The sequence below is a fragment of the Mesoplodon bidens genome (genome assembly GCF_964165515.1).
Source record: "Mesoplodon bidens genome assembly, chromosome: 5".
Classification (NCBI taxonomy): domain Eukaryota; kingdom Metazoa; phylum Chordata; class Mammalia; order Artiodactyla; family Ziphiidae; genus Mesoplodon; species Mesoplodon bidens.
Genome location: NC_138161.1, coordinates 61,028,014 through 61,042,418, shown reverse-complemented (window position 1 = coordinate 61,042,418; position 14,405 = coordinate 61,028,014). Strand labels below are relative to the sequence as shown.

Genomic DNA, 14,405 nt, shown 5'->3' with positions numbered 1-14,405 from the left:
TTCTTTTCAAAGACAGGCTTACACCTCCAAGTTCAATTATTCTGTCAATTGTGTTTTAAAGTGTACTGATTTCTATTAACCACTTGTGGTATCAATTTGTTGATCTGCTCATTCTTCTGAACCAATCATCTTTACACCCACCAAAAGCTGGAATGACAATTAAACTGAGGAAGGTGAGAATTATTCAAGATAAATTAAAGCATAGAAGTAAAGACAGTGGGAAAACTGAGATTCAAAAGAGCACTGAGGGGAAAATACACATGTACTAAAAAGCATAGCACAAAGCACATAGAGGCACAGAGGGAAAAGAGAAGAGAGAGGTGGAAAACGGATCCTGCTACACCTCTTTTTCAGCACCAGGGACAGAGCTTCTGAAGGGCTGACCCAAGCAACGTTCAGTTTAGGGTCCCTCCCAAATTCTCTAGAGAAAATGATGCATTCGAAAGCAGCTATGAAACATGCAGTAAGGTCTAATAGGGAAGCTGGAAGAGAAGCACACAAGTGATTTCACCTGAGAGGCAAAAATGGGTGATTTTCTTTCTGTTCATTTCCACAGTTTCTGTGTCCTGGGAAAGGCAAAGTTTGCTTTGATTGGGCATGTCTGCTGTTAGTAAATGGCTGCAGGAGCTGAGGTGCTAAACCCCACAGTCTCCAGAAATCAGAAGAAATTTTCAGGGTAAGTAGTTTTTCTTTTCGTTTCTAGTTTAATACACAGTGTTTTCCTGAGAGGTTATTTAAGCAGTTTGGGGTTCTGTGGTTCTCTGAGAACATGCATTAAAACTCTGTACCCTCTCTTATTTAAAAACCTGAACCCCTGAGGAAACTGTTTTCATTTCTTCTCATTTTTTGGGCAGTAGAAACCTGTTCTCTTTCTCTTTTTTTCCCCCCAAATTAGATCTTCATGGGCTCTAGAAGCTATATCAAGGCAGAATTAAAAGATGGAAAATAAAAAGATGTTACTATTCCTGAGATTTTTATGGAAGTTGATTGTTTTCCTCTTAAGGGTTTTACTTAATTGGAAGGGTCTGTTATTTTAAATTCCCCAATTCAGCACCCTGGTAATCCAGGGCTGAGGGTTTGGAGAGGCACTGTTTTCAATGGTCTATTTTAAGTCAGGCTGTTTCCAAGTCAGAATCCAATTATTCCCAACAGAGATATGCAGTACTTGAGATGATAATTGTGTATATTTTCTTTACTGATGACGTGTGATTTTGAGGGTATTGTTGTTGTTTAATTGTAGGACTTTCATTACTTACTGTAGCTTACTGGGTCAACGGAAGTTGTTGCAATTAGTCATTTTTCCAGTTCATGCCTTTAGTTTAATCAAATACTATCAAAATGAATGCACAAACATTCATTTCTAAACACATTCTGCATGCTGTTTGCACTTTACAGGTGAAGCCCTTTGCTTACTGACACTAAAAGGTCAGTAAAACGTCTGTCCATGGGTAGGAGTGAAGAATCGCTGCTTGACATAGCACTGGATCTCTTGTAGCCAAAGAGAAGCAGATACCATATGAGAAAGATTCTTACTCAGACACATGTTTATTTATAGTTGAACATTTTCAAGGGTCTGCTTGGCTAGCAGTGTGCAGGGATGTTGAGCATAGAAAACACTGACAGTATTCGAATATATGCCTCATATTAAAGAATCTATACAGAAGCCTGCTTATCATGGAATATGAATTTAAACAAATATAAAGTAGAGTTTACCAAATCCTAAATTCAATTTCTAATGTATTGAAGTTTGTCATCAATTAGCATTTGTTTATTGATTGATTGACTAATCCATTGAGTTCCCCCATTTTATCTCTGAATAGAATGGTAGGATGCTCAGACATTAGAATGTGTGATGGAAAGTAGGGATGCTCTGCTTTACTGGGAAAGTTTAATGAAGCAAAACTATATTACCTTAGCTACTGGATCTCAGTAACCAGATATGATTTTTCTCTGTACATTTACCAACAATGTAGATGTGCCCAAATACATAAATAGGCTATGTATTTCAAAGCACTCGTGAATTTTCAGTAGGAAAATAAACTAACAGCAATTTTCAAGAATAAAGTGCCATAGAAATGCTAAAGACTACCTCTAATAATAATGACAATGTAACTCCCACTGTTTCTATGTGCAGTGTGCACCTGCATTGACTTCACTGAGTTTGGTCAGGTCATGTGCACAAGGTGCTCTGAAAAGGCGAGGTTTTAAAATTAGCCGCCATTTCAGGTTTGCTCCTTCACCTGAATAATGAGGAAGTTAAGAACATGGAGCTCTGGAAACAGACAGATCTTGAGTTGAATCAGCTCCATAATTACTGGTGTATGCCCTCAGCAAGATACTTAACCTTTCTGTTACTTACTTTCTTCAACTGCAAAAATGGGGATAATAATAGCACCTATTTCCTTCATCAGGTTGTTGTGAGGTTTAAATAAGATAATGCTTATAAAATGTTAGTTATAATTATTAATTTTTTCAGGCAATGTAGCAAGTTTGCATTGAAGCCCCAAGCCAGAAAAGCTCTGGAGACTAGAGATCAGGATGTAACTGAGTGAAAGTTTAGAGATGGCAAAAGACAGAGATCTATGATATAAGTAGTTGGTCTTGTGACCCTGCTATCAGGGCGTTTTGTTCTGGGTTTAGGAAAAACCATTTCTATCTGGAAATGACTGCCCACATCGCCTTCCACCCCCAGCACAGACACATTAAATGTCACAGGTTTTGGATTTAGGGAAACACAAGATGAAAGCTGGGCTCAACGTAGCCCCCTACACATTGTGTAATCTTAAGAAAGTTACCGAGTCTCAATTTTTTAACCTATAAAAGGGAGATATGAATATCCACCTTCAGGGTTACTATAAATATTAAAACGAGGTAATATCTGTACGGTACTAGTGCCCGGCACACAGTAGCAGCCAGAAGTGGTAGTGAATATTGTCTTCAGAAGGAGGTTGAGAACTCAAGATGTTTTTGCTTTTCTTGTTTGTTTTTTGCTTAACTTGATAGCCTTGAGGAAAGAGAACAAACAATTAAAGCCCTGTATATCTTAATAAATAACTTCTTAACAAACTCAATGGGAGCCTGGTATGGAACCAGGAGCCCAAACGAGACAACCTACAGATAGATGTTCCAGGCAGACTGTGGTTCCACACTGAGGGACTGAATATCATCAAATCAGGATGTATGTCATAGCTGATGGGGGCCTGACCAGGCTCTGTCCCCCTGCTTTTTAAAGTAGATTATGCATTCACTCTGAGAGATGCTAGAATAAACTATAAAGACTGTGTAAGAAATTCAAAGGCTCATTAAAATTTGTAAGTAGTATTATATATAATGATTCTTAAAAGAGTAAGACCAGCAATAATCTTCTAGTCCTTGCCTTCTCCACTTTCTCACTTCCATCCACTCTTAACTAACGCTCTTTGCTGAGGTCATCAGTCATCTCCTAATTTCCAAGTCCATTAGACACTCTGCAATTGTAGTTTATTTGACCCATGCACCTATTCCCACTTGCCCTTAAACAATAAAAGCTACAATATTTTAAGTGCAACGCACTAGACATTATGTTAGAGCCATGAATCTCAACGGGGAGAGCAATTTTGCCCCACAAGGGACATTTGACAATGCCGGAGACTTTTTTCACTGTCACAGCTGGGGCGAGGGGAAGTGCTACTGGCATCTAGTGAATAGATGTCAGGGATGTTGCTAAAAATCCTACAATGCAGATGACAGCACCCCCTGCCCCAAGAAAGAATTATCCAGCCCCAGTTGTCAACAGTGCCAAGACTTTACGTATATAATTTTATTTGACTGCACAATAACCCTATAGTTGGGTATGATTATCCTCATTTTGCTGATGAGGAAACCAGGCTATCATTATGAATCACTTAGAGAGTGATTATCAAGTTAATGAATTCTCCAGGCTCTTTACTTCTCCTACCTGAGACCAGTTGACTATCTGATAGCATATCTATCAAAAGGAGAAAGAAAGGAGAAAACCCAGCCCAGTGCTGTGTTATATAAGCAATGCTGGTTTAAAAAAAAATTTTTTTTAATCTAAGGAGGGAGGAAGTTGAAACAATGAAGCTGAAAAGTGGGGAGTAATCTAGCATCTCACTCATGTTCTGCTTTCATCTCCCACACCCACAACTCATCAGGAACTGCCTGGGCAACCAAGGCTTACCCCCACCTGCTGCTCTAAAGAATCTAAGAGCAGAGACAGTGCAATGCAAAAAATAAGTAAATCAGAAACTCATGCAATGGTGAGTCCAACGTCAGGCTCAGAATTGATTTTCAGAGTTGAGGGTTTCCCTTCATATAGTTAGTCATTGACACTTAGCTGTACTGTTTTTAAGTAGCTGTCAAACCTCGGCAGAGTAAAATGTCCAGCAAGATGGTCACAAATATCCCAAGGTTTTATGCCTCCCTCCTACCTGACAGGGAAGATGAGGCTAAGACATCATGAGCCAACTACAGACCCTAGGAAAGAGTGATTTCTGGCCATTGATTTCCAACGTGGCCCAGGTGCAGAAGGAAAGGCGTTCTGGGCCTGAGCCTGCCTCGAAGGTGAAAATATCCTTGAACAATCAGAAAGCTTTGTATTTTTCCAGAAGCTCTTGGCAGCAACAGTGCTATCTCCAGGGTAGTGGCTGCCCTTCTCTGAATAATGAGAAAATTATAATTATTATCAAAAATTATTATTATGCTTTAAAATATATTTAGTGCAAACAGTGTGCCAAGATAAAGAACAATTTTTTTAAACAATTCTCTGAATGCATTCCAAATCACTCGCCCCTTACAATTATTTGTTCATTTTAACACTTTCACATTCCAGGCTGAAACATTCAAAATGGCATACGAAATGACAGCCAGGATTACGCCAATCTCCTAATCAAAGGAGAGCAGCAGTTAGCAGAATTGAGAGCAAATCCTGGCCACCAAGCCAGCCTCTACCTCAGCCACAGCCTAGAGCAAGAGTCCCCATGGAGGCCCATATACTCCATGTCTAAATATTTTAGTTATAATTAACAAACACCATTGAATGAAATGTTTACTCCTTCTGCCTTGATAAAGGCACCTTCTTAACAATCTGGAAGGCCAGATTTGAATTTCGGGTTCCTGGGCCTTAAGAGTTCCATACAAAATGTGAGATGGCAGGAGAGGCTGCCCCACCCGACATCTTGTCCCAGGGACTCGGTCCTTTTCTCTCCACACCTCGGGCTACATCCAAGCTATTCATCTGAGCTCCCCCAAACAGCTACCCCTGGAGCCCATGGGTCCCACACATACATGCCACAGTCTTCCTTCAGGGTGACAGATCCAAAATGCGGCTGGTGCTGCCCTAGAAATAGGCTCCAAGCAGTCTGGGCAGAGAATCCTGAGATCTTGGTACCAAGAGTACGGTCTAGCATGGGAGTGTAGGCTCTTGAGGGATCTGCTCCTTGGTGCCATGGGAGAGCATGACCTCATCCTCTAGGAAGGATATGACCAGATGGGGTCCAATGTGGAGCCCTCGGAAGCACAGCGCCCAGGGCAGGAGTCACTCTTACCCAAGTCTCAGGGTCATACCATAGGCTATAAGCCTTGTGCTTCCCCCAGCATGTGGCTTTGGTGCACTGCTACCCTTGGCACAAAGTCATTTCCATATTTTTCTTCAGGACACAATGACTTTTGTCCCCCACAGACATGCGCAAACCTGGCTTTAAGAGCCCAGAGTCTCTTCTGGCCCCAACAGGTTGGTGCCATGGGGGCAACCAATGGGCTCTGTTGCCTTTCCCACGCTATGTCCAAAGTCCCCACGGTTGGAGGATTGGTTTTCCCAGTGGGCTAGTGATGTGACAGTTGCTATGGCTTTCAGGTGTCAAGGGGGCGCGTTGGAAGGTCTGCATATGCCAGTTCTGCCGCTAAGAAGCTGTGACTTAAGATTTGTTAATCATCCCTCTGGGTCTCAAGTTCCCCGTTTGAACAGTGAGGGCATTGGACTAGGTCAGAGATTGGAAACTGCTGATGCATGGGTCATTGGCCCATGGATGTGGGATTTTGGGGTGGAGGGGGACGGGAGACTTCATAAGGCTTAAATATTTTTTAAATTAGTAATGAGTCTTTAAAAATTAGGAGGTTTCAGGAATTCCCTGGTGGTCCAGTGGTTAGGACTGGCGCTTTCACTGCCATGGCCTGGGTTCAATCCCTGGTCGGGAACTAAGATCCCACAAGCCACATGGTGCAGCCAAAAAAAAAAAAAAATTAGGAGGTTTCAAATAAAATTCGGTACATGGATTTTCCCTAAATATAAAAATCACTGCACTGCCTCTAAACCCCATTATTCTTGAGATTTTCTCCCACAGCCCAGTCTCCCAAACCCACCATGTCCTGCTCCATAAGACCCAAGAGAAAGAATGGGAGATTGAAGGAAGTGAAGGGAGGCATGGGAAAGGCAACTGCGGGCAAGAGAGACAGGGAGGGAGGAGACAAGGAGAGGGGCTGGGAAGCTAAGAGAAACAGACCAATCAGAGAAAAAGAGCTAAGACTTGCATAGCTTTCTAGGTGTCGGGCATGGCTGTCAATGTCTTCCCTATGTAATAGCTCATTTAATCTTCACAAAATCCCTGTGGGACGAGTTCCATTATTTCCCCCATTTTACAGAGGAGGAAACTGAAGCTCAGAGAGGTGAAGTTACGTGCCCAAGACCCCAGAGTTCGGAAGTGGTAGAGCTGGGATTCTAATCCTGCAACAGCTCCCCATCTCACTCAGAGTCCAAGCACGGTTCTTTCAATGGCCCAGCACGACCTCTCAACCTCACACCCTTCCACTCTGCCCCTGCCTCACCTGGCTCTTTCCACTGGCCTCCCTGCTGTCCCTTCCACCTGCCAGCTGCCCTGTCTTTGTACCTACCATTCCTCCTGCTCGGCTATCAGCACAGTGGGCTTCCTCAGGTCCTCCAGGTCGTGACTCAACTGTCAGCATCTCCATGAGGGCTTCCTGCTTACCCAAGTACTCACACACACGCCATCCTCACCCTGTCCTCACCCCCTTCCCTAATTGTTTGTTCTCCAAAATACATGTCATCATCGAACATACCACATCTTGGATTTATCTTGTTTATTACTGTCCTCTCTGGAATGGAGGCTTCATGAGGGCAGGGATTTTTATCTATTTTTTTCATTGCTGTATATCCAGGGCTTAGAATAGTGCCCAGCATATAGAAAGTGCTCAACAAAATATTTATCGAATCAAAAAATCAAAAAGTGTACCCAGGGCTTCCCTGGTGGCACAGTGGTTGAGAGTCCGCCTGCCGATTCAGGGGACACGGGTTCGTGCCCCGGTCCGGGAGGATCCCACATGCCGCAGAGCAGCTGGGCCCGTGAGCCACGGCCGCTGAGCCTGTGCGTCCGGAGCCTGTGCTCCGCAACGGGAGAGGCCTCAACAGTGAGAGGCTGGCGTACCGCAAAAAAAAAAAAAGTACCCAAAGCAGCCAAGCTCCAAAGAGTCTGACTTGACCGACATTGTTTTCTATCTCCTCCCAGTAAACGTGTCGGGGTCCCTCCTCTCCCTCCGGGCTATGGCGCCTCTCAGCCAGCTGGGGGGCCACATCAACACCACGTGTGCGGCAGAGAACTCCACCGGGGCCAGCCGGGCCCGCCCACATGCCTACTACGCCCTCTCCTACTGCGTGCTCATCCTGGCCATCATCTTCGGAAATGGTCTGGTGTGTGTGGCCGTGCTGAAGGAACGGGCCCTGCAGACCACCACCAACTATCTGGTGGTGAGCCTGGCCGTGGCAGACCTGCTGGTGGCCACCTTGGTGATGCCCTGGGTGGTGTACCTGGAGGTGAGTAGGTCGCAAGTGCAAGCTGCCCATGTGACCGTGCTTGTCTTTGTCTTCTGTGAGGTCCTGGCATCTGGGGTCAGAATGCTCCCTGCCATGATCCAGGGTCTAGGGAGGGAAGGAGAGCTCCTGTCATTCTCCCTTTCACAAGGGACTTGAAGTTCCTGAGAGCAGCATTTTTCCAGCATCATTTGCCCATGTCAGAACCAGGGAGCTGGGAATGATTCTCTCCCCAGGCCTCCAGCATCCAGGTGACTGGACTTGAGTGACGGGACTTGTCCTAGAAATGCACTAGGCTTACTCTCTGTGCCCGTCATGTTGCGAAGACACAGGGGGTGGGGTGGGAGCAGTCCAGTGGCCATCCTCATCAGTGTTGCAATGTATATAGGGGTGGCGATGTGCAGGAGGCATGTAGGGGCAGAGGAATTAATTTTTAAAAAAAAATTTCTTTTTTAACTGAATGAGAGGAAAAGAGAGCAAGAACAGTCTGCAGATAGATCAGACTTCTGATGGTTCAGTTGCCCTCGGACTCAGCATTTTCCTCCTGGGTACCAGCTCTCCACAGACTCTGCTTCCAAAGGAAAAGATCAAATTTATATTTTTGGTGCCTCCCTCACCAGTTAGATAATGCAGCAGACCCTGGAGAATTCTGCCGGAGAGAAACATTTCTTAAATGTGAAAGTATTTTCATCTGAAAGTGCAAAACAGAGTCAGGAGGTGATCAAGACAAAACATCCATTTGCTAACAAGGAAATCAGGGTGCCTACACCTGTTCAAGAAACAGATATTCCTACCAGGAAAACATGCAATTACTAAAGAGGTTTTTTTAAACCCTTAATATCCTATTAATATTTCTCCTCTGCACTGTGTATCATTCTAAAAAGGTATCCAATGAAAGCTCAAAATGATGCCATGATTAAGAGAAATTAAAATTCATCAAATTAATATCTCAGTTAATATTAATAGTGAAGATGACAGTTAATTAAGTATGACATATCACAGGAGAACAAAAACCTCGAACATAGACTGCTTAGGCAAGCAACCATATTAAAGAATGACTGGGAACTAAAATTAGACTTATGATCTCAATGGGGAGACATTAAGGAAAGAAATCAAGGAGATAGAAAAGGAAGGGAAAAGAATAAAAACAACTAGGCTGATTGGGATAGATTTAAAGGCTAAGGGAATACTCAGAGAAAAAAATATGCATTAATGTTTCCCAGTTAGGATTATCCTGATGTTAAAAGGTCTTGTAATTATCTCGACTTTTCTGTCAACCCAATTAGGCCGAGACATCCTTGAAGTCAGAAGCTATGTCTTTGTTCTTTTTTTCCCTGTAGTCCGAACATACTACCTGGCACATAATATGTACTAAATAAATATTTGATGTATGAATGATTAAATGAATCTGGTCTGCAATGTATGCATTAGATGGGCCATTTCTACTTATACCATCTGCAGCTACATCTATTGTTACAATGAACTATTTACTTTTATTTTATTTTTTAATGATGATACTGAAAAGTAGTTAGTAGTATATGATATTTCTGTTCAAGAGTGAGGCAGACTTTAGGTGCTACAACCCAGTGTGGATGGATTAGTCAATGATTCAGAACATCACCACACCCTCCTCAAAAGTGTTTCTGTCCATCCCTATATGTTACAAGGATTCTTAAGTCTGCCAGAAGGATGAATGTCAGAAAGAAAGGCAGGAAGAGAACCTTCACTCTGATAAGCATTTTAATTGCCTCTGAAATAAAACCAGGCTTTTGGTGTCTGTGCACTCAGGGCACTCATTGGCTGTCCATTTGTGATTGCTTCCAGGACTCTGAAGGGATTATATTGGAAAACCTCTGTAGCTACGGGTATAGGAGGTGGACATTGTGACCTTCTCACACTAGATACCCCTGGCATCCCCTTCTAGCCACACCTGCCAGTATGGGTGGTACGCCCACTCTACTGCTGAGCAGAGAGGAGCAACTGAGCAACAGAGGGCCAGCATAAAATCTTGCCAAAGGCCTTAGTGGACTCTCTGCAGGTTGTATCTATGGGTTTTCCCCTGTGAGAAGAGCTCTGGTGGAGCTCTTGTTTCCCCTCATTAAAACCAAGATGGCCTCTGTCCAACAGGTTATTTATAACAGGTAGGTATTCAGTAATCAAGAGTAGGTCACATAAGTTTAAAATCATACAAAAAAGATTTGGGGGAGCAGAGACATCTCTCCACTGGGAAATGGGCTTTGCGATCTCTTTTTGGTCCTACCCACTTGCTTCAAGGCTCTAGTAGTTGCAGCCTAGTATCTCTACATCACTTTCCCCAACAGTCAACTAAGGGTCTGTCTCAATAAAAGACAGAATATGACGTTAGGTAGCCATCATTAACAGAGAAGCAGTTAAGATAATAGAGGCTCTATTCCAAAGTATCAGGTCTCCCTATCCCACCCCAGTCTGTATATTTCCCTTAGTCTTAAATGCCTGCCTGCTTTCTGTGGACCTCAGAAGTAGACTGGGTGCTTTAACGAGAGAAAAGAGCACTTTGAGCTCTTAAAGTGATCGTGAATATATAAGTTCACGTGTCTCAGAGAAGAGTAAAAAGTGTAACTCTCACTAACTTGTCCTAATGATGAGTAGCCGGTCTAGTAATTAGAAGATCATACCACAGAGCTCCCTTGAAAAGAGGAAACGATGCAGTGTTGACCACAGAAACTGCTGGAGGTTTGAGGGCCCCCAGGAGGACAGAACAAACATGAGAAGAACACCATGAGGGGGCCAAATTAGCTGTCAAATTCCCAGCTTCCCTTGCTTTGATTTGAATGTATCCATCTTGTTTGAAGGGAATATTGGCTCACATTGGCCAGACCCCTTCCTTCAGAGGAAAACTGGCTCATAATGACAGACACCAGTATATATGAGTTATGAATGTTTTGTCTATAAATATTGGAAAATTTGACTCACTGTGGCTTAAACAAATAGGAGTTGCTTTTCTCACATAAACAGAATTCTGGAGGAAGGAGTTCTGTTGGTATTGGTTCAGCTGCTTCAGGTGTCATCAAGGACCAGACTCCCATTCTTTCTGTTCATCATCCTTGGCAAACTCACTTCCTCATTCTAGTCACAAGAGGGCTGCCATAGCCCCAAGCTTCATGGCCATATTCAAAAGTAGGATGGGTGGGGACAGCAGAAAAAGAAAAAGTAAATAAAAGCCTTTTCCCTGGAGTGGCTTGAAGCATCTCCCTAAGGAACTTCATTTGTCTAATTGGCTACACCTGGAACCTAAGGCCACTTTTAGATGCAAGGGAGGATAGAAAAGGAAAAGTGAAATGTGGGTTTTATTAAAAAAGAAGATGTGGGGGTGATGTAGTCAATAAAATGTCATATAACTTTGTGCTTCTGCTGAAATTCACTGGGATGAATGTTATTCTGATGCAGGGTTGTGCTATGAGAAAGACTCAGAATTGGGAGTCAGAAGGCGTGGAGTTAAATGAATAAAATGAAAGTGACAACTACACTTTCCCTACCTCACAAGGTTGATTTAGGCTCAACTGTCATCAACTGAAAAAATGCTTCGATAACTAAAAAGTGTGATCTATAAATATCTCAGTTTAGACAATTTTATTGTTAAGTAAAAGAAACCTTAACTCCGAGTGACTTAAACAATGAACAGAATGCATTGGTTCTCATACCAGCAAGTTTTAAAGTCCTGTGGTAGGGTGGACTGCAGGCACAATTTGAACAGGGCTCCAGTTCCATTTCTCTACAGTTCTCTCAGCTCTGTCTTCTTCCATATACTGACCTTATCCACAGGCAAAGGGTAAGCTAGAGACCTCACATGTGTGCACCACACCATTCACAGCAAAAGAGAAAATCCACGTCCCAGAATTTCTAGTAGAAGTGTCAAGATGTACTTGGATGGGACTGGCTTATGGCACACGATTTTCTCTGAACTAATCACTGAACAGAATAGTCAGTTTAGCATAGGTTATGTGTACCTTCCATAGAACACATCAACTGCTCAGGAATCTCAGGGATTCCCAGTGGAATCCAAGGACTATTGGAAAGAGGAAAGAAGACAGTCAGCAGGTATGCACCACAGTGGCCTTTGCTGGTACCATTCTCATCATGAAGGTACACAGAAGACTGGGCCTGGACAATATATTAAAAGGGACTAGCGGGGGCCAGTCACTGACTTTCTTCAGTTTCCTCAGTCCTCAGGCCTAGCAGAGAAGTTGAGAATAAGAGCCATGCAGGTGACCTCAGGGTAAATTATATTCCAGAGGGCCCTGGCCTGGCCATCTCTGTAATTCAGTTTGCAGCATTTTCATGAAAACTCTTTTCTGTTCTGTACCAAAGAGTTCTATCTCAGATCCCCTCTCAAGTGTTTAATTTCCTGCTCTAGAAGCTGCAGTCTGTTTGGAGCTCCCTCTCTAAGCACCAATATTCCATTTTGTTCCACTCGGTTAAGCACCTTTTGTGATGTTTCATACACTTGTATCAGGGCAGAAAGGCAGCGTAGGCAACCAGGGGAACATTTAGAATACTAAACTCAGAGTACTTGGGTCCCAGTGTGGACTGGAGAAAAGATTTGAGGGTTAGGGAATATAAACAAGCAAAAAAGTGCCAAGTGGATTCAGGCAGGGAAATTCACCATAGAGAGCCTGATCGAAGGTCAGTGAGTGATGGCGGGAAGAAGCAGTGCTGTTTTGGGAGACAGGTGCCTTTGGACTCGTAATGATATTGATTATTAAAAATAAAGACTTTTGGGCTTGCCTGGTGGCGCAGTGGTTGAGAGTCCGCCTGCCGATGCAGGGGACACGGGTTCGTGACCCAGTCTGGGAAGATCCCACACGCTGCGGAGCGGCTGGGCCCGTGAGCCATGGCCGCTGAGCCTGCGCGTCCGGAGCCTGTGCTCCGCAGCGGGAGAGGCCACAACAGTGAGAGGCCCGCGTACCGCAAAAATAAATAAATAAATAAATAAATAAATAAATAAATAAGACTTTTTAAAGAAGAATTTTAACATTGTTCAAAAAACCCCAGATGATAGCAATTTAAAAGCTCCCTGCTGGAAAACAAAAGCAGGAGTTTCTCACAGTCTCTTCACCAAAGTCTGGATTTTGATGGAAGTCATAGACCATGAAAGCTGGAAGGGCTTGGAGAGTATTTCTGCTGTCATTTCTAAAGTATGATCCAACCTCAAGAAATTTCTGGCCACATCCCAGTGACCTGGATTCTCTGTGGGCATGGGCCTCAGGGTCTGCACTTTAAAAGAGCTCCTCCATGACTCTCACGAACCTAAACTTTGAGCTAAACCTTTATGACAGGGAGCTGCTTGTTCAAAATACAGACTGATGGGTGTACCCCAGATCTACCAAACTGGAATTTCTAGGGGTGGTCCTGAAAGTCTATAGCAATTGTAACAAGCCCTTAGTCCCAGGCCCATTCCCACCCCAGCTGATTTGTGCAGCCAGCTAGCCATCTGCTACAAACTGACAGGTAGGAACCACTAATCTGTAAAAACCCCATTTCACAGATGAGGAAATTGGGATTCAGAGAAGTGAAAAATCCTTATTTAGTACCCTATTTTGTCCCACAGCAATCCCATCCTGCAAAAAAAAAAAAAGAAAAGAAAAGGAGGAAGGAAGGAAGGAGGGAGGGAGGGAGAATAAAAAGGATTTCAATTGTGGCAAACAAAAATGGAATGAAGAGGCTAATTAGAGAAGTAATTCCATCTTTGCTCTTTGGATATCTCCCCCAAACAACTAAAAATCCATCCCTTAGAACAGGAGTTCTTAACCTGGGGAGTCCATCAACTTGGATATAAATAAAATTACTTCTTTATTTTCACTAAACCGAAATTAAGCACTTCCTTCAATTATGAATGTCAGCATCAACCCACAGCAGAAGAAATCCTTAGCATCCCCGATGGAAATCACAGGTATTTATATTTTCAAATCGCATTACAGTTTTTGCAGACCCCAAAATATCATTTACACTCATCAGTGCTTTGAAACTACTAGGTCTTGTCATTTAGTGCATTCTTAAAGAGTCACATTTTTTTTAAACTTTGGTAACTATATTTTGATATAATCACTATCCTTTGTGATCCACTGTATTTTATTTCATGCATTTAAAAACATTCTTCTGAGAAGGAACTATGAGGCCAAAGGCATCCAAGGGATAAAGAATGCTTAAGGAGCTCTAGGGACAACCATTTCTTTCTTTTTTTTCTTTGCGGTACACGGGCCTCTCACTGTTGTGGCCTCTCCCGTTGCGAAGCACAGGCTCCGGACACGCAGGCTCAGCGGCAATGGCTCACGGGCCCAGCCGCTCCGCGGCATGTGGGATCCTCCCGGAATGGGGCACGAACCTGTGTCCCCTGCAGGCAGACTCTCAACCACTGCGCCACCAGGGAAGCCCTCTTTCTTTATATATATATATTTTTTTTTTTTTTAATTTTACTAAGGTACAGTTGAGTTACAATGTTGTGTTCATTTCTGCTGTACAGCAAAGTGACTCAGTTTTATATATATATATACGTATATATATATACATATATATATATACATATATATATTCTTTAGGGACAAAG

At 43.1% G+C, this 14,405-nt stretch overlaps 1 protein-coding gene across 1 annotated transcript in view; it reads left to right on the top strand.

Annotated features, from left to right (window-relative positions):
• Positions 1-7,338: 7,338 nt before the first annotated feature.
• Positions 7,339-14,405, top strand: part of DRD3 (dopamine receptor D3) — a gene marked incomplete at its 3' end in the record, with an annotated part of 37,003 nt that continues 29,936 nt past the window's right edge. The window contains 1 exon segment of the mRNA XM_081234822.1: positions 7,339-7,825. Within this exon segment, the coding sequence (XP_081090948.1) occupies positions 7,556-7,825 (270 nt within the window). The 5' untranslated portion in view covers positions 7,339-7,555.